The sequence below is a fragment of the Uloborus diversus genome, chromosome 4, assembly GCF_026930045.1.
Source record: "Uloborus diversus isolate 005 chromosome 4, Udiv.v.3.1, whole genome shotgun sequence".
Taxonomy (NCBI): domain Eukaryota; kingdom Metazoa; phylum Arthropoda; class Arachnida; order Araneae; family Uloboridae; genus Uloborus; species Uloborus diversus.
This window is the reverse complement of record NC_072734.1, coordinates 161076360-161100375: the sequence shown is the minus strand read 5'-3', so window position 1 is coordinate 161100375 and position 24016 is coordinate 161076360. Positions and strand designations below refer to the sequence as shown.

Below are 24016 nucleotides of genomic sequence, written 5' to 3'. Positions count from 1 at the left end.
GGTCTATTGTTCATTCTCCTTGCTTCATTTGAATGATTATTAACCTTTCTCTGAATGTAACTATTAGTTTGGTACAATTTTTTTCAACATGAAACTTATTGCTAATTTATTAATTAGTAGTTTCACAGCAAAATTTATTATTTAGAGAAATTTATTGCTTAACAATTTTTTTTCTTAAAGGGGTCATGTAATAACTTTCCGTTTTGAGTTTCGTTTTGTCTTGCTAGTTTTGTTAATTTGCTATTTTTACTACTTAATCTGTCTACTGTTCATTCTCCTTGCTTTTATTGGATGATATATGTTACATCCAAAAGTTAACTTTTCTGCATCGTACTAGAAGCTTCACCCAGAATTAAATGAGCCTTTATTTTCCTATATACAAGCAAACTTTCTATCATCTGATCAATATTTTATTAATTAGCTAACATTGCAAATCATGTCAAACATACCTTTTTAACATTTAAAGCTGATTCCACAGCATCATTAAATGTATTAAATTGTTTTTAACATATACATTAAAAATTATGGCATATAATTGTAAAGTTTTTCTTACTGGGAAAGGACATTCAAGAGAAACCATTTGATTCCAGGATTTGTAGACAAAAGAGTGGTGTTGTGGTTGGACACTAGTCTCTTACCCCCAAAGGTGCAGGTCCAAACCTGGCTCCTGGCAGTAAATTTTTAAGGTGCAGAAAATCAACACAGTCTGTACCTTATGATTATACAGCAAGTAAAAGATCCATTGAGTACTTGTTTGACTTGGAGTGCTCTTAGCCAAATTAAATTCATAGTGCAGTTTTGCATCAAATAGAACCCAGGTGCCTCCAACTGGTGGGGAAACTGGGTGTTGAAGTTCCCGTGGTAGTGGAATCTGCCGAAAATGGTGTTACATAAAAGAATAGATGCTATATCGGGGGATTGCACTAGGTCTGCAAAATGTAGTGCTTTTAATGGGTAAGAGGCAGTTCACACTATTGGCCGTCCCTCCCGTCCATCCCGTTTTTTTCCACCCAAAACAGGTTTTCTTTGCTGGTTGCCATGACAGCAAGCCATCTCGAACGGGACTGGTTTTCGATCAGAAAAGCTTTGATATCTGACGGCCGTCAAAAGTAGGATAGCATTTCATTCGCAACTCCAACAAACTATAGGGGGCACTGCAGCCATCGTCTAATGGCGGATGAAAAAGGTAAAACAAACGCACGCCGTAGCGTAGAGAATGCTAATAAGCCTAGTAATATTTGTTTGAATGCATGACTTTTTTGTTTTATTCTTTTTAAATTAGTTTTTAAAGTCTTGTGGACATTCTGGCTCACGTAGAAAAAAAATGAGAATTCAAGAAACATTACTAAACGTCATAAATTAATGCAAATTACATAGTTCGTAGTTCTATGCAGCCATTTCCACGATGTTGAATTCAATATTTATCAATTCTTGATGGAACTACATTTTCAGTGTGACCATAAGACTGACAAAAATAACAATTAATGCTAGATAATTTAATTATATGACATTAGGAATTATTATCAAAAGAAGATGATACTTCTTTGCCTTGCTTGGCTAGCACTAATTGTTTTGCATTTGTAGCTGAGTTACTTTTCTCAAATTGCCGAATCGGTTAATTTCAAATTTTCTGTTTCGTATATTTATAATTTCTGAATTATGATTTAATTCTGTCGTGCTATGCGAATCAACAAAGTTCTCACCGATATATGGTGGTAATTTTCTTTTTAATTGATCTATGTACCATTATTTCTTTTAACTTATCGAATTCTGTAATCTTTCTACCATTTTATTCCACTCATGATAAAAAATAAAAATGGTTTAACTGACATGCGAAATCTTGCCAAGGGTTGCTCGCACAATACTAAAACTATTACCCTAAACAAATTTTGGTGAAACTCTTCAGCTGAGAATAAAAGCAATAAAGTTGGCACACTATTTTGGCGATGAAAATTCTCGGCTTTTGTTTTTGCTTCAAATTTCTTTCTCGGTTAAACATTTTTCATTTCCTTCTGCGATAATTTATTTAAGAAAATATTTTGCATTGTCCATTCTAACTAAATGCTGCAGTAAAATAAGGTTAGTTAAATTAATTATTTTTAAACTGGGTTGAGATGAAAGCCTGAATCCTTCTGCTAATGTTATTAATTCCTTATTTCTAGCCTAAGAAAAAAAATCCGTATTCTTACTAATTCACACAAAACAATAAAAAAGTTTTACCTGGTATAATGTTATCCTATTAAAAAATAAAAAATAAATAAAGCTTTGAACAGACGAGCATATTTGTTTTTATTCATGCAAATCCAAAATTTGTTAATCCAGAGTTTTCTTGTATTTACGATTTCGCCATTTCCGACAGTCAACTCACTTTTTAGAGGAAAATAATGAAAACTAACATTATTTTGAGAAGCTCTAGAATACCATTATGAGAGGAAACAATTTCCGTTGCTGAAAGTAATCTAAGATACATCGAATGCATTAATAAATACTCATAACAAATTGCCTACATTTACCAACAGACACACATGGAATGCAATGTTTTACATTTTTCTTTAATTTTATAAATCACTGCAAGGTAGCGTATTCGAGTGTTGGGCTTGCGAATTGGTTTCCGCCAAGCAGCGCGCTCTTCTCTTAGGAAGGTGAATTCAGCCACATAATTAATGGATGGTGATCGTATGTGAATGCTAGCCTGTTTTCGTCGGCACTCCTTCATGTCAAAAAACGGTATGGACGAGCCGTAGTGTCGATAAGTGAACAGCCCTTAAGGCAGCACTATTAGGGGCTTTGTGGATTAAAAAAAGCCCAGGATTCCTGGGCGACCCTGAAAAATTTGCACACCTGAGAGCTGCAAAGAAAGTCACAAATTGGTTTCGAAATGCTTCATAATGCTATACATATCAAACAAAACGTAAATAACCACATAATCAGCTCTTCATAGTGACATGAAAGGGCAACAGTGTTTGTAATTATTCAATAGCTAAGAAAATCACTTTGCTTAACAGACATTTTCAGAAGATCAAAAGCATCTTAGAATAAGTAAGTTAGTGATCTATGGTCAAAACTACAGATTAAAAGCCTCCTAGACTTAACTTCAAATCTAGAATGAACTGTGCCAACCAAGCCCTGCATGTGCAAATGGTTACCTGGGCATCTAAATGAACCTTTATAGCATTGTACATGGTTAGTGAAATTACCAGATTTAGTTATTAAATTGAGCTTACTTGGAAAAAAAGTCTTTCATGTATGTGTATGTGTGAGAATATATATCTAAAATACACAATTATAATATAAGTGAAGAATATAGAAAAGACCACATAAAAGCCTATAAATGCGCAACGCAGCAAATCAAAAAAGCCAAGTAAATATATAAAATATACAAGCCAAATAACAAGTTTTAAACATTTTTAAAGAAAATTAATGATGAGAAAAAGGAAAACACAAGCAGCAATTTAATAGAAAAAGTCGAAAGATTGAATACAGAGCTCATCAGCCGTGGAGGATTCAATAAATATGGTCAAAAGACCAAAAAGTTTAGGTTAATTTTTTGGTCTTCTGACCACATTTATCGAATCCTCCACGGCTGATGAGCTCTGGATTCAAACTTTCTAATTTTTCTATTAAATTGCTGTTTGCTTGTATTTTTCTTTTTCTCATCATTAATTTTCTTAAAAAATGTTTAAAACTTGTTATTTGGCTTATATACTTTATATATCTAAAATACATGCAATACATACAATTTAACTTCTGTTTTTCATTTTTTATAGTGAAATTATGGATGGACAAGTGTCTGATATCTCTCCAAACAATGTTGTTGAAAATGTTGGAATCATGATTGATATACATGAATAAGTACATAATATTAATTGTATGCATTGATCATCATAAAACTCATTTACTTGTACAATATTATTTTTTATGAACTATTTTTTATCTTGTTACTTAAAAAACTTTGTAGAATGTATTGTAGATTTTCTAATAAAAGTATTAACAGTGTCTTAGGATTCACTTTTATAAAGAATCATTTCACATCAAACTGAACCAGAAGACCCCACCCAAGCAACTCTGTTTTTAATGAAATTTCTGAACTGTAACCATGCTTTTGAAACTACCATATGCAAATTTACAGCATTCAAGATCCAAATCCTGAGGATCCCTCAAATAAAGGGTTTCGGGTTTAGGCTAAGCATCAAAACATTGACTACAATGGAGCTATGAGTACTTTTTGTTGTAGATCATGAAAGCATTAACTTTTACACGCAGTTTAAAACTTTCTAGTGGTAATAATTTTGAAGTGAAGATCTAAGCACGAAAAAAAAAAATATTATTTTAAGGAATAATATTTTTTTTTTTGGTATCATTAATTTCCAAAAATAAAAAGTCTGGTAAAATAGAGCACTTGAATGTGAAAGCATGAACCTCAGATTTTAGTTCTAGTTTTTTTATTTCTTTAACAAAGTAAATAAGGGACTAGTAAATGCTTAAAATTAAATATTTCTGGACCTATCTTTATTAAATTAATTGGGTATGTTTGGCAACTTGAGGCAAGCTCAAATTTCAAGCTTTGGTTATAAGTTATCGCTTTTTTATTCTTGTCATTATTTTGTTATTGCAAGATATTTATAGCACTTGAACCTCTAGTCTTATGTTATAAATGGAGAATAATACAAAAATTGTACAAGGGTCTTGTCAGAGAAATTTGAGACCTTTAATGGACCCTTAACGGAAATCAAATCAACCAAAACGGAAATTACACAAATTTATTGAAAAAGCAAATCTGAAAACAAAAAAACGCATATTTAGTGTGTGAGCCATTAGCTTTTGGGATCTTTGTTTGAAAATAAAATTAAGGAAATCAGTTTAAACAATGGTCTGTTAATTTTGCAAAGAAATATAAATTTTGAAATTTCCAATAATGATTTCATTTTTGACAAAAAAAAAAAGAGCCCTAGACCCTTGCTGTATTATTTTGCAGTAAGTTGCCGCCCCTAAGCAGGGCTAAGGCGAAACTACACACAATATACCAGACAGCCCGTTTATCACATCCTGAGACTGCAGTTTCGTTTTTATCTATTCCTGACTGAGAGAAGTTCTAATAAGAATGAAACTGCAGTCTCAGGATTTGATATCCAAGCTGTCTGGTATATTAACTGTATTATTTTTTTTTGTTCAATTAACTTGTTTTTAAAAACATCAATTAAAGTGTAGATTGAGTCCCAACTCATTATTTGTAATTATAGAATGGGTTTGTATTCAAAATATACTCTTAAAGTTCTTACTAATACTCTTTCTGCTTGTTTTATCTACCCCCCCCCCCCCAGTCATGACGTTATTTTTATTCATTTTATTTATTTTTAATGATAATGCACAATTTTAGATATGTATTGAGGTGAAAAATGGTTGTATAGCTTGACCACAAAAAGTAGGCGGATGACCTTGAAGCAAAAACAAATTTTTTGAAAAATTTGTAATAGGTTGTTAGTTATTATTTTGGAATAGATAGGATTAGCGAGACCATGCCTCTTACTGGTGCTTTCTGGCAGATTCTACCTATTACAAATGATGTTTCGCTTCAAGGTCATCTGCCTTCTTTTCATGGTCAAGCCTTAAAAAGGAATTATAATGGTTGCAAAATACAACTATGCTTAATATGGACATAGAAAATTTAAGTGATAAAAACATTCTTCTTGTGTTCTTAGAACCTGTTTCTTACAAAGGAGGAGACATTAAAAATAGCACAAAAGATGTATTCCACTTTAAATGGTGAAAAGAAAAAATCTCTTAAGTTACCTTAAATAGGAAGAAACCTTGAGCAAAACTTATCAACAGAACAGTTTGAAAACAAATATATGAATTAAACAATTCATAACTACTTTTTTCAGATTTTCTTCTTATACTACACGAAAATCTGTAGATGAGTCATTCCACAATATTCAGTGTTACGTATGGGACATTTCACTACCAAATTGTAAAATATTTATGTTTTGTTTTCTCTTAAAATACAAGTAAGAGTTAACTTTCACCATGAAAAAACAATGGGAATTCGGTTGTGAAATGGCCTTATTGGACCTGTATTATTTGAAATGAGGAATCAATCATCCAATGTAACTACCTAAAAGCAAAACTTTTGTAGGAATGGTATACAGTACATTAAGATACCATCAAATACACATGTGCTGGAAAATTAGTTTTCATGAGCCAAATAATACAGAGCAACAAAAAAAAAATTTCTTTGGTGCCCCAAGTCTTAGAATTGATTTTAGCTTTTTGGGGGGGGGGGGCTGAAATTAGGTTTTTTGCAATCAGCTTTACTTTTTAGATCGGTGCTGCCGTCACACCCAAAATGTGCAGCATTCTGGGCACTTCTAAAGCAAGTAAAGGCTTTTGAAACAAGGATTGCTTCTGGCGTGTTTTATTGTCAGTCTGCAGTCTAGTTACTGAAAGAAAAGTTCACTTGATGGAGTAAATATGTGGCAAGTTTAGCAACAACACTTCAATGAGTTAAGGTACTGTGTAAATGAGTTACTGCCTTGCATATATTCGGTTTCTGCAATGTGTGACTAGTTGGATCTTTATATATAGTATTTGCAGGGCCCAATTAAGGTATGGGACCCTAGGCCAAATATGGCCCTCTGTATACAAACATTATAAACACAAACATTCACGAAGAACAGGGTGTGGCTATTTCAGAGGCATTGAAGTGCTCTACCACTCTTTAAAATATTGCTGGGGTGAACCTGAAGTACACATAAGATAAGGTAAATCCCAATGAAACAAACTCTTTTGCTGAAGACACCACCTACCCTAAACATCATTTTGACTGAACTTGTCTCCTTTTTCATTTATGATGTAATGGGAAAATCTAAATTTTTTTAGAAACCAGGGGGTTAAAAGTAGTTTGAAATAGTTTGTGTATGATACACTGGCAGATGCGTAGCCCGTTTATATCTTGCTTTCTGAACTTGGCTGACACACTGCCAAGTGTCCAAATAAATAAAGGAGAAAACGTTAGTTTTTACCTTTTTTTACATGATTGACTAGAGCAATTTTAGTCATTTTGGGACGCTTAAGGATCAAGAGCCCAAGGTTGTTTGACCTAGTTGGTCTGTTTGGTTAATCAGGTTCTGAATATTTGTATAGTATAATACTAATAAAAAATTCCATGTTTTGTGTTTTGCTTGATTAATTAATTTAACTTAAATCTGTGACAGGTATATTTTAATAAAATACTTTATCATATAAATTGGAGCTCAAGCAAAAATTAATGTCATATTTGAATTCAGTGCACCAAATTCTTGTGAAATCGGTTCCAAATAACCCGGCACCAAAATGACTGTTGAATTTATGATGCAATAAAAGGGAATGTTTTTTCCCTCTATTTCTGTTCAAATATATAAGGTGTTGAGTGATGTTTCAGATAGGAAGAGAGAAAATAAGTTGTTGAAGGTTAAGTCAATAATTGGTTCCATTTGAAGAGAGTTCTCAAACACCTTGCTTTTATTGATATTGAGAAAGACTACACCTTTGATTGGCATAAAATCTAAGCAAAATATACTCCATGCCAGATGAATCTTATTGGTTTAAAAAAATTTGAAATAGATTCACACATTTTGAAATATACTAAACTTCATAACATTTCATACCTAAATTGCAAGATGACACTTAAGATATAAAGTATAGATTTGTGAGCAGGTACTTGGGTGCTAATTTCTCATTTCTGCTCATAACATTGACATTTGTGAAAATGGATTTGCTCCCCAGCAAAAGATAAAAATTTAAATTAATATATTATGCTAAAAATACAACTTCTAATGCCTATTTACATGGGTGTAACCAGGATTTCCATTAGGGAAGGGCAAGCGTCCATGGAACAAGATAATGGTTTTTAATTGCCCTTCCCCCCTCTCCCATCACCCCAATGCTGAAACCTGGCTTAAAATTAAAGCACCCCCCTCCCTTCCCCGAAAAAGAAAAAAAAAAATTATGCTATTTGTGGTCAGATGCCAGGGAAAACACAGTTATATGGCTCCCCCCCCCCCCAAGAATTTTTTTTAAATTGAAGTCCTAAAAATGAAATTTTATAATATCTTGGATGACATTAGGAATGATTGTGATAATAAAAGGCTCTCTTCTAAGGAGGAGCAGTTGCCCCCTCTGGCTCCCCCATGCCGATTTGTTCATTAAAGCCAGCACAACTTAAAAAAATATTTTTTTTTCTGGTCTGGAGAGGATATACAAGTTTTATATAAATAACTAGCTAATCATAATTTTAAAAAATAGCACAGAAGCACTACAATAATATAGGAATATTTGAAACTTTAAGTGATGATATGATAAATTTAAATTTTAAGACATGGAATAAAATTTTTAAACTTGGTAATTGTTTAATCAAGATATCTTGCTTGGAATTCAAATGATACATACACTGAAATCCTTCATAAACAAGAAAGAAGAAAATCTTCAGATTGTGCGAGCAAGGAAATATAGATCTGCTAGCGCTACAACAGTGGAAGTGATGATGCCCATCAATACTTGCTGCAAAGAAAGGAATTTTCATAAATTAAAAATGAGTATGAAAATCTTCCAATATAAAAGAAATATTAAATTCCAAATTATTAAGTAGATTTCTTAAAAATTATTATTATTGTCATTAGCTTTTCAATTTAAATGCAGTTGAAATTCGAGCAATATTAATACACTAAATCCATACAATTATATTTTAGTGCTTACAATGCTACAATACGTATACATAATACTTACAGCTGGAATATTCTGTTGTGGGAGTGCATATTCAACAGCTTTATATGCAAAGAAAAAGCTGCCACCAATAGATAGTACAAAATTAATTATTGCAGTTACTTGTGATGTTACAGCTTTAACTGTTGAAATGATAGAGAAAAAAAAGTACATGAGTTTTATTTATATATTTATTAAAGGTGAAATTATTTCTTGTGAAATTAAATAGAGAGCAAAATTTTAACATGCAAAGGGGATAGTGCTAGGCAGGGCTGCAGAGTCAGAAGGAAAATAATTGACTCTGACTCCGACTCCTGGATTTTGAAGCTTCCGACTACGCTTTTTAATTAATTAATTTTTTTTTAATTTTCTCCCCATATGGAAAGGCAGAAAAACCCTTAAACAAAGAATGAAATATCAATGCCTTTTAATGAAATTTTCATTGTATTTTACTGTAAACCTAAGATGCATACAACGTTAGAAATTCAATTTCAAAATCAAATTTTCCAATTGTTTCAATTTTAAAAGTGAGCTTACTTGAAAATTTATTTTTTTTTAAACACTAAAAAGGATTAATTTGCAACCTTTTTAATGTTTAACAAATAGATGTTGATCAAATACAGTGAAACCTGTGTATATCGATACTGTTGATAACAATAAACCTGTTTATAATGATATTTTCCATGGTCCCAGCAAAACATCAGCATAAATAATCAAACTGTCTGCAACGATAACCTGTCTACAACAATATTTTTTTAGGTCCCAACAATATCGGTGTCGACGGGTTTTACTGTAGTGTGCTTTCAATTTTTGAAAGCTGTATCTTGAGAGAAAAGAAACTTTCTTGCTGTGTCAAAAAACCTTTCTTGAGAGGGGGCGGTCTGCCCTGGGTGACACCCATCTGATGGGTGATACCCCAAGTTAATGTCAGAGTTTATAAAAAAATATAAATACTTTAATTCTAAAAGTTTTTGCAAATAAATTTAAAATTATATTTCATCTATAAAATTTCAACGAAAATAGGACCCTATATTGCAGGGAGAGGACGGGTATATGTACGTCTGGTATCCACCCGATACTACTTGTTCAAAGGATATATTCCTTTTACTATTTTATAACTGAGATTGAAGTAAAAAATATATTATGTTAATTTTAAAGTAATTACTTAGAAAATGTTAGGCAACAAAACCGTTTGCTAACAGTTGCTATTAGTTAAAGAAAGTCATAAAAAAACAAGCAAACTAGGAGACGGCGTGGGTAGCTATTACAGAAAATTCGAAAAAGCAATCAAGTCAGCTTTTTGCCAATGGCAGTTGTTTTCTTATTAGTAGGCTAGTATGCATGTAATGGATCCAATTAAGCAGTCTTTTTTTTTTAATGCAAGGAGAGTCGGCGAAAATGAATTTTAAAAAAAGGCCCAGAGTCGGCATGTTTTCTCACGACTCCGACTCCACAGCCCTGGTGCTAACAATCCATGATACAACAAAATTAGTTAAGTTCTAGAATTTTTCAACTAGTGATAGAATGTTTACAGAAATACAACCAGTAGTCATAACCCCAACATATAAAGAATGGCACATTCAAATTTTTATATAATTATTTTTCATATATTTATTTAATTTTTTGTTGATGTTTGAAATCTAAAATGGCGAAAACAGAACTAAATGATTAGTCATTACCACTTGAGAATTTTGACACCCAGTTTCTCACTAGACAGAGAAATCAAGATGCAAAATTGCTCTAAAATTTTAATCTTAACAAGAGTATTGGAGCCAAATAGTAACTAAAAGGATCTTAAACATGCCACATAATTATACTACAGGGATGCTGATAACTTTTTGCATCTTGAGTGCCCATTGACTGGAGCCAAGTTTAAACTCATTGTGTAAAATTTCTTATTGTGCATTTTCTATACCAGGGCATTCTGGCCCTAAAGAAATTTTAATTATTTCAGTTGGATTAGATACATTAATTTAAGTGTAGTAAATATTGTGAGGGAAGTTTGAAAATCAATACAATAAAAACCACCATATTTGTGATAAAAAGAATAACTTTTAAATAAACATAGTGGATTCTAAAAGAATCGGCTCTCAATTATGGATTAAATGATAGATGAAGAACCTTTTTTGACAGTTGATATTTTGCTTCGTGATTTTTTTCTCAAATCACAGTTCTAAAATACATTTCTAATAAAAATAAACAAACAATAAATATACTGATTAATTTCTATGTAAAAACATTTAAAAACTAAACTGTAATCATAACTGAATCCTCTAGCACAGAGAACCATACATACTATCATCCCTAAAATTTTCAGAGTGTTTACTCTGTGGTGAAATAGTTTTGGTCATCTTCCTATATTCTGCATTTGCTTGTTCTGCTTTCAGCTTCTCAACTCTTGCTGCAAGTTCAGGATTCTATAAAAGAATGAAAATATTATTACATGGGCGCCCATATGCAAAATTGTAGGGGGGGGGGGCTCAAATATTTTAACCATGAGTTTGGCAGGATATTTTCCCCATGGATGCAAATTTTAGGACAGATTAGAACCATTAAAATTTGACACTTTAAGTAACTTATTCATTGATAGCTGGGGAAGAAATGTTGTTACATTTTTAAAAAGAAAACAGTACAAAAAGCAAGGAAGGTCTCATTTCTAGGGGGGGTGCTCGAGCCCCCTTACCTCCCTATATGGGTGTCCTTGTTTTATTACTTTAAAAGGATTGCAAGGCATGTGCTAGAAATTTCTAACTGTAAGCTAGTAAATTTCTAAAGTTACAGCTGTCTGCGCCAATATGCAAATGCGCTGTCCGCAGAGGGCAGCACAGGTGACTGTAGACATAAAACGGCTAAGCTCCATGAGAAGAAAAAAATTCCTACCTGATGTATCTTAACCACATTGGACACTCGTCCATTACACTGCATGTTGCAGTACTTTCATAAAACCAAGAACGGTTTCAATTTTATTTATAATGTTATTTTATTTTAATTTACTGTACATACGCTAAGTTAAATACTTTTAAGTAAATCCTAGTTTTCTTGACTACATTCATTACAAGAGCAAACATTTGGAGGCACCAGGCGAGATCATATGGATTCTACTCGAGGATTCAACATTTAAAGAATTCAAAGATAAGTATATCTTTTCAATCAAATAGTTTGACTTTGGTTACCATTCGTCATTCAAAATGACCGGCAATAGTGCTGAAGATAAAACTTCACAAATTCAACACGGCACTGATGAAAAAGCCGTTAAAATGCTTCGTGGACGGGCCAAAGCGGCTCTGACTAGAATAACCAACTTCATTAATGACGAAGGACAAATATTTGATTTAAGAAACAAACTTGAAAGATTAGATTCTATATTCATTGAATTTAACAAAGCTGATTCAGAATTGCCGGAAGAACTTTCGGAAATCGAACAGTTCGAAGAAACGTATTATGCAACCAAAGTCAAGCTACAAAAAGCTCTTGAAAATGTATCTGTGAATTTAAATCCAGTGCAAATTGAAAATAATGATAGTATGCCTATAGGTAATTCAATAAGTAATAATTTTAAGCTACCCAAGTTAAACATTGAATCTTTTACTGGTCAATATCAAGACTGGCCTTCATTCAAAGATTTGTATCTTTCATTAGTGCATAAAAATAATAGGCTTTCAAACATTCAAAAATTTCAATATCTTAAAGGGCTTTTGTGTTTTGAACCAGCAAGTATAATCAAGCATATTCCTATATCGGAAACTGGTTATACTGAAGCTTGGGATAAACTGTTAGCTCGCTATGATAATAAGAAACAAATAATTTCTTCTTTAATTAAAACCTTCATGGATCAACCAGATATTGTTAACGCTAACTGTGCTAATTTGCGCAATCTCACTGATACTTCTGACGAAGTTATCAGAGGTCTAAAATCTATAGATTCTAAAGCAGATTCTAGAGATATTTGGCTAATTTATATTTTATTACAAAAATTGGATAGCAAGACACGGGAAAGAATGGGCGAAACATACAACTAAGGAAGAATTTCCTACATTTGAAATGTTTCTGGAGTTTCTAAATAATAAATGTGTATCTTTGGAATTATGCAATTCAAACGAATGCAATGAAATTAGAAATTCATCCAGAAGTAATAAAAATAGTGCATCTAATAGATGTATAAAATGTAAGGACACTTCTCATTATTTGTCAAAATGTCCGAAATTTAAAGAAAAGAATGTAAAAGAACGCAAGCAATTCGTGAATAAATTCAAATTGTGCTTTAATTGTTTATCTAACAAGCATTCGGATATTCAATCATGCAATTCTTCTTATTCATGTCATTTTTGCAAACGCAAACATCATTCACTTCTGCATGAAAGTTATGAGCAAAAAAATGTTTTCTCGAATGCATTTCATTCGAAAGGTTCAAGTCAAAACTTTCCGCAAATAAACTCTAGTGTACAACAAACTGATATCCCAACACGAAACGAAAAAAGCGTATCTGTGAATGCCGTTAGAGCTGCATTTGCGTTATTACCTACAGCTTGTGTTTTTGTCAAAGATGCTAGCGGGGAATCGAGAACCTTAAGAATTTTGTGTGACTCAGGAAGCATGACTACGCTCCTATCCAACTCCTGTTTAAATTCTTTGGGATTAAAAAGAAAAAATGCACGTTTCCCTGTCACTGGTCTTGCAGGTTCTAAAATTGGTTTGACTAAAAGCTGTGTTGAAGTCAATTTAAGTTCCAGATTCAACCCTGATATTCCACTGCCCGTAAATGCTTTAATTCTAGATAAATTGACGGCCCCACTTCCAACTGAAGCAATTCAAAAGGAACATTTCGCACATTTAAGTAACATTAATTTAGCCGATGAAAACTTTTACCTTCCAAGTAAAGTGGATATGATTCTTGGTGCTGATTACCTATTCTCTATTTTCCTTCCGGGTCAGATAAATTGTTCGGAAAGTAATTTAATCGCTCAAAACTCAATTTTTGGTTTTTTAGTTTCGGGAAGACTGCCAGAAAATCAGTCGAATTCAAATTCATCAACTAGCTTACACATTTACGAATTAAATGTTGATAGTGAGCTTAGAAAATTTTGGGAAATGGAAGAAGTATCAGTAGCGAAAAGTAAAATTCTTTCACCGGAAGAAGAATTCGTAGAAATACACTTTAAAGAAAATTATTCAACAAATTTCGATGGACGTTTTGTTGTGAAGTTACCGTTTTTGAAGTCGAAAGCCGAGTTAGGTGATTCAAAATCCGCGGCTATTTCACGACTTTTTGCCATGGAACGAAAATTCAAATTCAAACCGGAATTCGAAAAACATTATAAAGAATTTATGCGCAACTACGAAGATTCAGGTCACATGTCGCCTTTAACAAAGAATTCAGATATTCTTCTAAAAAATGAACAGTGTTTTTTGCCTCATCACGCTGTTTTCAAGCCATCTAGTACCACTACAAAATTACGCGTAGTTTTTGACGTATCTTGTAAAACTTCAAACGGAAATTCGCTAAATTCAATTTTAGGAGTGGGTCCCAAATTACAACGAGATATTTTTGAAATATTGCTAAACTTCAGATTTCCAAAAATAGTTTTCACTGCGGACATTGAGAAATGTACCGCCAAATTTTAGTATCGGACGAAGATCAACCTTATCAACAAATTGTTTGGCGATACAATGCCAAAGATAAAATACAAACGTACAGGTTAAAAACTGTAACGTACGGTTTAGCTTCCGCCTCATTCCTAGCTACCAGATGTATCAAACAAATTGCTCTTGATACACCTAATCCTAAAATATCACGCATTTTACAAGAAGACGTATATATGGATGATCTTTTGTCAGGTTCGAGTAATTTTTCAGACGCAATTTCAATTTGCAAAAATATTGCGTCAATTTTACAATCTTACGGATTTAACTTAAGGAAATGGAATTCAAATTCTTCCAAATTCCTTGAAGAATTTCCCGAGCAATGTTCCTCAGAAACAAGCTTTGAAATCAATCGTGATGCACACGTTAGTTCTAAAGTGTTAGGTTTATTTTGGAATTCAACAAATGATACATTTGCATTCAAGGTTAATTTATCACTTTCACCACCCTACACTAAAAGACGGATTCTATCGGAGTCTGCACGTATTTTCGATCCTTTGGGATTACTTGCACCTTGTGTAGTTACAATCAAAATATTCTATCAAAAGTTGTGGCTTATCAAGGGGGATTGGGATTCACCCATTCCGAAGTTAATGGAAACTGAATGGTTAAAGTTTCAGGCATCATTCAACGAAATAAATGATATCACTATTCCTAGAAGTGTCACCATTGATTCAGAATGCGAAACTGAATTACATGGTTTTGCAGACGCGTCATCGCTAGCATACGCAGCTGTGATTTACTGTCGTCAAATTGTCGATGGGTCCACAACAGTTTCACTGTTGGTTGCTAAAACTAAGGTTGCTCCACTCAAGCAAATCTCCATTCCTAGACTGGAATTATGTGCCGCGCACTTGTTATCAAAATTATTTCTCACTGTTCTCAACTCGTTGAAGAATTTCAATCTTCGCGTTTTCATGGACAGATTCAAAGGTAGTTCTTTCGTGGCTATCTTCTCATCCACGTAAGTGGAAGACTTTTGTCGCTAATAGAATTTCTGAAATAATAGAAGTTCTACCCCCAGCTCACTGGAATTTCGTATCCTCCAGAGAGAACCCTTCAGACATCGCTTCACGTGGTATCGACCCTAAATGTCTACCAAATTGCGATCTGTGGTGGCATGGCCTGCACTGGCTACATTCAAATCAAATGCATTGGCCTACGGCTGAATTACATTCTACAGACGTTGTTAGCGCAGTTAAAGCTGAGGAAAAATCAAATCCAATGTTTAACTTTCATGCTAGTTCAACAAATGACCTATTCGTTCGTCTATTCGAAAAATATTCATCATTATCGAAAATTATTCGCATCTTGGCATATTGCAACAGATTTATTAATCTTTGTAAAAAAAGAATCGGATTCAATATTGCTTCTTGCAATACCCTCGGTTCACTCACTTCTGCAGAAACAAGGGCTGCAGAAGAAAAACTCATTCACTGGGTTCAAGACACACATTTTTCTGAAGAGAAAAAATGCATTCGGCTTCAAAAGCCACTGAAAAGACGCAGTCCTTTGCGGTCACTTTTCCCATTCATAGACGGAAACGGTCTCTTATGGGTGGGAGGTCGGTTACAGAACGCCGACTTACCCATGAACAGGAAACATCCTATCATTATCCGATCACAACACAGATTTAGTGAACTGCTAATTCGCGAAAAACACGTAGCTTATTTGCATGCTGGTCCTACCTTATTATCTCGTATATTAAGGCAATCATATTGGATAATAGGAGGAAAAAGATTGATCAACAAATGTGTTAATCAATGCATAAAATGTCATAGATTCAAAACTGGTAACAGTTCACAACTCATGGGCAATCTGCCTAAACCACGAGTGACTTTAGAAAGAGCTTTCTTTCATTCTGGAACAGATTACGCCGGACCTGTTTCTATAAAATTTAGTAAAGGTCGAGGTGCTAAAGTTACGAAAGGTTACATTGCACTTTTCATTTGCCTGTCCACTAAGGCAGTACACATCGAAGTAGTAAGCGACGTCAATGATACCGACTCTATAAATGCTTTGACTCCATCGCATTTCCTTACAGGTGATGTGATAAGTTCAATTCCGGATCCAGCAAACCTGAACGAGCATAGCTTCAAAGGAAAGTGGGAACTTATCCAGAATCTCCGCAAAGGCTTCTGTAAGCAGTGGTCAAAGGAGTACCTCTCATCTCTGCAGAGTCGTCAAAAGTGGACCACCCCTCATGCCAACATTCAAGTCAACGATATTGTGTTAGTGAAAGAAGCCTCATCACCTGGTTTGTGGCCCTTGGCTAGGGTTCTTGAAGTTCACCCGAGAGCGGACGACCTGGTCCGCGTTGCAACAGTAAAGACAGCTAAAGGGATCTTCCAGAGACCGATCTGCAAACTATCTCCTATTCCTATGTATCAGGACTCAAGTCCCTATCAGGACTCAATTCCTGATAGGGTGGGAGTATGTCTGCGCCAATATGCAAATGCGCTGTCCGCAGAGGGCAGCACAGGTGACTGTAGACATAAAACGGCTAAGCTCCATGAGAAGAAAAAAATTCCTACCTGATGTATCTTAACCACATTGGACACTCGTCCATTACACTGCATGTTGCAGTAATTTCATAAAACCAAGAACGGTTTCAATTTAATTTATAATGTTATTTTATTTTGATTTACTGTACATACGCTAAGTTAAATATAATACTTTTAAGTAAATCCTAGTTTTCTTGACTACATTCATTACAAGAGCAAAGAACAGCCAAAGTTTAATTTTAACGAATTTTAATGCTGATTTTTTCTTTAGAAAACTTCAATCAGCAAGCAAAGTAAAAATTAATTAAACATTCAAAGCAAGCACTTACATTTATTTTAAATATGAAGCATACATCAAAGTTAAGTAAGACACTTAATAACAATATATAAGACCTTTAATTTTCATTCTACAACTGGCATTTCTTACAGTGGGCAGTGACTCCATATCAATTCTCAACTTTGCAGCATTTTTTTTTTCTCTTGAGGAATTTTTAACAATCTTTTGACATAATTTTAAGGATTGAGGAGAATATTTTTTTGATGGAAATTTTAGAGATTTTTCCTTTTGCTAATACTTGCACCAACTTAGAGTTGGTTTTGCCGAATGTATCATTTTATCACATTTAGCACCATGGTGAATACTTAGCCAAGGTTTTGGATTGTAAATGTTTGGAATAATTTGTCGGAAGCAGTTTGTTACTTGGATTGGGGTGCATAGTTTCAAGAGAGCACTTAATCTTCATTAGAAATTGATAAATTGATTTGCACAAGCGTAGTTTGCCTGTATCCTGGTGCTGCTTGTTTCTTTTGAATTTGTATTTGCACATGCTGTTATTCATTTTACTGTATTTTTCCTGTTTTTTAAACAATTTGTTTGCAACTTCTAATTCAAGATTGCTTGAGGAGAGAGAGAGCCCATTTTCATTTTCGAAAAATAACAGATGAAGTTTTTAATTACTATTTTAATGAAATTTTAATCATTTATACATTGAATATACTTATAGGTAGAGCGATTCAGTTATAAAAATAGATACATACACAAAGATCAAAGTTCACAGGTTTACTTGAAATGCAGAACGAAAGTTCCAAAAATTTTTCCACTCATCAAATGGGTGCTCAAAAGCCTGAACTTTTCTGATTTTAGTCCAACTCTCTTAACAAAATACTAAAAAAACAAATACTGACAAATTCTAAATGTGATGCAGGGAGTGTTTTTTGCTGCTAATTTGATAAGTGTTTTTTTACTATAATTTTTCATTATTACTGTCTAGTTTTAGGTTTTTTTACTTCACTTTATCATGTAATTTAGTTTTATTGTGTTTTGGGGGCTCATTTTTGCTGTTATTGTATTCTTGAAGTGTTTTTGCATTTTTTGGAGCTAAGCCTAACATGTGGTGATCTCCTGGTTTTTGATCTTGTGTGCTTTATTGGGTGTAGCAACTCTGTTTATTTACTGCTGTTTTTTAGTATTTATTCTGTGTTTTTTTGCATTTTTATCTTACTGTTTTGCCTTTTGGAACATATTCACTGAGTAGAAATGGGTGTTATATGCATTATGAAAGAGGTAAAGAGTGGGAAGGGGGACAGGTGGATCTCTTGTGATTTATGTCATATGTTCTGCCTGTATAAGGGGGAAAATGAGTCTGTTTTTGAAGAGGATTATATTTGCACTAAATGTGCTGAACTCTCAGACTTAAGACTTAAGATGCTAGTTTTGGAAGCCCAGTTAGCATTAGGGTGTAAGCCAATTGTAGAGGGTATAAATGTTCCAGAGATTCAGGGGGAAGTTTCAAATGAGGAGTTAGATTGGGAAACTAAGGGTGTAATTTTGGGGGACTCTATGGTAAGGGAGGTGGGTAACACAGTTGGGAGAGTAAAGCGTAAGGTGGCTAGGTGTTGTTTACCAGGGGCTCGGGTAAAAGACGTTAATATGGTTGCTGAAAAGAAGGGAGTATTGAATAAGGAGGACATGGTTACTTTGTGGGTGGGAACAAATGATGTAGGCCACAGTAAAAATGAGGAGTTTTCTAGGGAATGGGAATCCCTGTTGGATAAAGCAACCAGCTTTTCGACGAATGTCCAAGTGGTTGGTTTGCTTCCCAGGTATGGAGTGCATAGGAGCTGGCTAAATCAACGTGCTAGGTGTATGAACTTGCTACTGAAGTCAATTTGCGAAAAGCGCAGTATCAGGTTCATTGATGTATGGAGTCACTGTAAACGGGATTGGATTGCTAGGGATGGCCTGCATCTGAGCTCTACAGGGGTCAAAATGGTTAGTGGATTGATTTTAAGGGCTTTGGAGTCAAAAAACTAAGTTGGAATGGGGGGCATGGTTCAAGCACCAGGTATCGAGAGAATGTAATGTTTTTGGGTATTGCTAGAAATGGAAATAAAGTGACAAACAAGAGTAGTAATGTTAACAATTGTAATTTAGGAAATTTCAGGGTGTTAAATAAAAGCAACTTAGGCATGCTTAAAGTTTTCTATACCAATGCTCGCAGTATTAGGAACAAGATGGATGAATTGAAAAGCATAGTTATGGATGAGAAGTTGGATGTTATCGGAATTACAGAGACATGGGCTACCGAATCTGATGCAGAGTTATTACATATTGCTGGGTATAATTTGTTCAGACAGGATAGAGTAGGTAAAAGAGGTGGTGGGGTTTTATTTTATGTTAGAGACAATTTTATTTGCAATGAATTGGTCATAAATGATAAGCCTACTGATATTGATATGGTTTGGCTGGAGTTGATGAGCAGTAAGGGCAAAAAGCTGCGCTTTGGAAACATTTATAGGCCACCTAATTCAAACCAGGGACAAGATGAACAGATGTACCGTATTATTAGTGACATGTCCAGTAAGGGATCCGTTATCATAATGGGGGATTTCAATTTTCCGGGTATTAATTGGAATAACTTTTATCCTGGTAATGGCAAAGAAGAGGAATTTTTAAAAGTAATTGGTGACTGTTTCTTAGATCAAGTTGTAACTCAGGGAACTCGAGAGGAGGCCATTTTGGATCTAGTTTTTTGTGACATAGGTAGTTTTGTTCAGGGGTTGAGTGTAGGGGAGCATATTGGAGATAGTGATCATAACAGCATTAGGTTCCGGGTTAAATTTGAAGTGTGCAAAGATGATAATTTTAGGTTTGTGCCCAATTTCAGAAACACCGATTTTGTTGCACTTAGGCAGAGCTTGAAAGAGGTTTTTTCGTCAGGGTTGGAAAATAGCGACGTAGATCAGCAGTGGACGGAATTTAAGGATAAACTTGCTAAAACCGTTGGGGACTATGTTCCATTTAGGAGAAAAGGTGTTAGTACCAAAATTTGGCCCATGTGGTTCTCCAGGGAGACTAAAGAAGCTCTTAATTATAAGCAAGCCACTTTTCGTAAGTTTAAAGAAACTGGTCAGAGTGCGGAGAGGCTCCAGTATGGTAAGGCAAGGCGAAATTTTAAGTATTTGGTACGGATTCAGAAAAGGGAATTGGAGCAAAGGCTGGCAGATGACATTGATGGGAACCCTAAGAGGTTTTTTGCTTACGCTAATTCCGGGAAAGCTCGAAACAGTCAAATTGGGCCTTTGGTTGATGAGCATGGAAATTTAATCCAAAACGATAGGGATATTGCAAATGTTCTAAATAACTTTTTTTCCAGTGTGTTTAACGATAACTGTATCTCAACAGTTGACACTAACAAGACACAAGCTATTATACAGCTTGAGGATTTTGTATTTTCCAGGGAGGAGGTTTTATTTCATTTGAAAAAGATTAAAGCAACTAAAGCTCCGGGACCAGATAATATTTATCCAAAAATTTTAGTTGAGTGTGCAGAGGAATTAGTGGATGTTATTTTGAATATTTTCAATGCTTCTTATAACTCGGGGACGGTGCCAGAGGACTGGAAGCTGGCTAACATAACGCCACTCTTCAAGAAGGGGTCTAAAGGTATTGCTGGGAATTATAGACCTGTAAGTTTGACTTCGGTGATTTGTAAGATTTTCGAAACTTTGATCAAAATTAAGATCATGATGTTCTTAGAGACTAATAGTCTGTTGACTAGTTCGCAGTATGGTTTCAGGAAAGGTAAATCCTGTACTACTAATTTATTGCATTTCTACGACAAGGTTACCTCAGCTTTAGATAACAAAAAATGTGTGGATGTTGTTTATATTGATTTTCAAAAAGCTTTTGACAAGGTACCGCATGTTGCTCTTCTCAGCAAGTTAGCTGACATTGGAATAGGAGGAAAAACTTTACTTTGGGTTAGAAATTGGCTTACTGGTAGGAAGCAAAGAGTAGTTGTGAGAGGAAATCATTCTAATTGGAGTGATGTTTTAAGTGGGGTTCCTCAGGGATCAGTTTTAGGGCCTCTTTTGTTTATTATATTTATGAATGACATCAATGAAAATATTTCTGGAAGCATGAATTGTTTTGCTGACGATGTAAAAGTTATGGGGATTGTCGAAAATGAAGAACAAGTAAAACAGCTGCAAGAGGATTTAGATCATATTACTAAGTGGGCAGATAAATGGGGTATGGCAGTTAATGTAGGGAAATGTCAAGTGCTACACTTAGGTCTTGGAAATAAGCGTATGAGATATCGTTTACAGGGTTCAGTCATAAATCAGGCAGATAATGTTATGGATCTGGGTGTCTTTATAAATCAGGACTTCAAGTTTAGTCAACAGTGCAGTATTGCTAGTAACAAAGCCAACAAAATGCTTGGGTTCATCAATAGATCTATTTCAAACAAATCTAAGAAAGTTCTTCTGCCTTTATATAGGAGTTTAGTAAGACCTCATTTGGAGTATGCTGTTCAGTTTTGGTCGCCTTATCTGAAGAAAGATATTTTTGTATTGGAAAGGGTTCAAAGAAGGGTAACTAAATTAGTAAGGGGACTCTCAGATTTAGATTATGATACCAGACTTAATAGGCTTAACATGTATAGCCTGGAGCAAAGGAGAGTCAGAGGGGACATGATTCAGTTATTTAAATTTATCAAAATGAAAGATGTAAACGGATTAAATTTTTGCGGGGAAAGCAGGACAAGGGGTCATTGTTTTAAGCTATTTAAATCTCAGGCTAACTTGGAAATCAGGAAAAACTACTACTTTAGCAGGGTCGTGGGCACTTGGAATAGCTTACCGGAAGAGGCGGTAATGAGCAAGGGAGTGGATAGCTTTAAGAGGGCCATTGATCTTCATTGGGGACTAATTAATTGACTAGGACCAGCCTAGCTGGGCCCAGTGCCTGTTGCTGGTCGTCACTTTTGTATTTGTATTTGTATTTGTATTTGTATATTATATTATCTACTTGTTAATTAAAGGCTTTCACAACAGTAAAAACATAATGATATGAAAATTGGAACAAAGGAGAGTCAGAGTGGAAATGATTCAGTTTAAATTTATCAATGTAAAAGACGTTAATGGGTTAAATTTTTGCATGGAAAGCAGGAAAAGGGGTCATTGTTTTAAGCTACTCAAATCTCCTGGCTAACTGGAAAATTAGAAAAAAATACTACTTTAGGAAGGTTGTTGGCATTTGAAACAGTTTACTACAAGAGATTGCTTTGAGAGAGCCATTGATCTTCGTTGGGGGCTAATAAGCTGACTTGGACCAGCCTTGCTGGGCCCAGAGCTTGTCGCTGGTCATAACATTTGTATTTGTACATTTACCAAGAATTATTTTGTCTTCTATTCATGTTTTTCCAAAAGACAAAAATGATCTTACTGCATAAAGTTTTTATATCATGAATGTTTTAAGTTTAAAGCAAATAGTTTTCAAGAAATGAATATTTAAGCAAAATATAAAAATAAATAAATGAAAATCACTTCACTAAAACATGAAATGCAATTTTTCAGGGTAAAATTATTACCGCATAGCATCTCAAAGAAACATGGTAAAATTGTGCAGACAATAAGTGGTCTTGAATAGTATGTTGATTCACAACAAAAAAATGTCAACTTTGCAACAGTTAATCCATGGATAATGGTCCAAAAAGACGATAAACAGGAGAACACCTCATAATGTTAGCTAACTGCTAATTTAGACCTATTATAGTATTTTTAGGGAAAACTCAAAAGTTTATGAACTTATAAGATCTTTTATACCTAAGACTCAGATATACATACAATGAGATACAGAAATACAATTTTTTAATTTGATATTATAAACAACCATACATGGCTTTCAAGTGTTATAGACTGAATCTAAAATTATCGTACCCTTTGAATGGGAGGTGTTTGCAAGAAATCTATTTCACTGCCCTCAAGAAATTCATGGAGGAAAGTGTTTTCTGAAAGAAAAAAAAAAGAAATTTAAGAAAACTACCTAAACATAATTTTACCAAACAGGACAAATATAAAAATAGCAACATTTCATCTGTGATATTACATTATCTTCTATGATACTTACTGAGATGTCCATCACTTATAACTGATATAAAGTCATCAATTTTGAATCCTTTCTTGTCATGAATGATTTGGATCTTTTTCACTGAAGTAGTATCCAAAACTTCTACATCTTCTTCTTTTGGAAAGATAATAATATCCTCAAATCCCATCTTAAGAGGCAGATCAGCAGTTCTTCGTTATTTTCGTGTTTGTACAAAACTATTTTGATCAATTAACTTTTTTTCTTTATAATTAAAAAGAAAGGCATGAAAACGGGTTCCGTGAATGATGAAAAAACGGCAAAATTTGGATAGTTTCACAAGCAAATCCTGCAAAACTCAAAAACACTGTACGACCTACCTTTAATTGAAAGAAACCAAAACATAAACTGAATTATTCATCTCACTGTTCAGATTTGAATGCTTGTTCATGGTAATTCTTTGCGATGTATAGTACACATAACTTATTAAATTTTCTGTAAAACTCACTCCAATTATTAAAGGGACACGCTCAACTAAAATAGTAAACAAAAGTTTCTCTGCTGGTGGAGTTATCCTCAGCATCCCATTCGTTTCATTTGAAGGAAAATTTTAAAAATTAATAGATACTGAATAAAGAAATAGACTGGGATCAATAAATCACACATTCTTTGCATCAATTTAAGATTCCATTCTCTTCAGAGGAAAGAGAAATGTTTTCTTTCCCCTCACCTCCTCCAGATGAACTTCAAAATATTTAACGGT

The 24016-nt window shown here is 34.0% G+C and overlaps 2 protein-coding genes across 3 annotated transcripts in view; one reads left to right on the top strand and one right to left on the bottom strand.

The window, feature by feature from the left end:
- LOC129220298 (uncharacterized) overlaps positions 1-3990 on the top strand; it is a 48932-nt gene extending 44942 nt beyond the window's left edge. For both annotated transcript variants that reach the window (XM_054854697.1, XM_054854696.1), the window contains exon 11: positions 3768-3990. In XM_054854697.1, coding sequence (XP_054710672.1) covers positions 3768-3852 — 85 coding nt within the window. In that variant the 3' untranslated portion in view covers positions 3853-3990. The remainder of the gene's footprint in view (positions 1-3767) is intronic.
- Positions 1-23960, bottom strand: part of LOC129220299 (transmembrane protein 199-like) — a 29741-nt gene extending 5781 nt beyond the window's left edge. The window contains exons 1-5 of the mRNA XM_054854698.1: positions 23296-23960; positions 23106-23176; positions 11033-11153; positions 8761-8879; positions 8425-8535 (exon numbers count right to left, since the gene is read on the bottom strand). Coding sequence (XP_054710673.1) covers positions 8461-8535; positions 8761-8879; positions 11033-11153; positions 23106-23176; positions 23296-23443 — 534 coding nt within the window. The 5' untranslated portion in view covers positions 23444-23960 and the 3' untranslated portion in view covers positions 8425-8460. The remainder of the gene's footprint in view (positions 1-8424; positions 8536-8760; positions 8880-11032; positions 11154-23105; positions 23177-23295) is intronic.
- Positions 23961-24016: the final 56 nt, after the last annotated feature.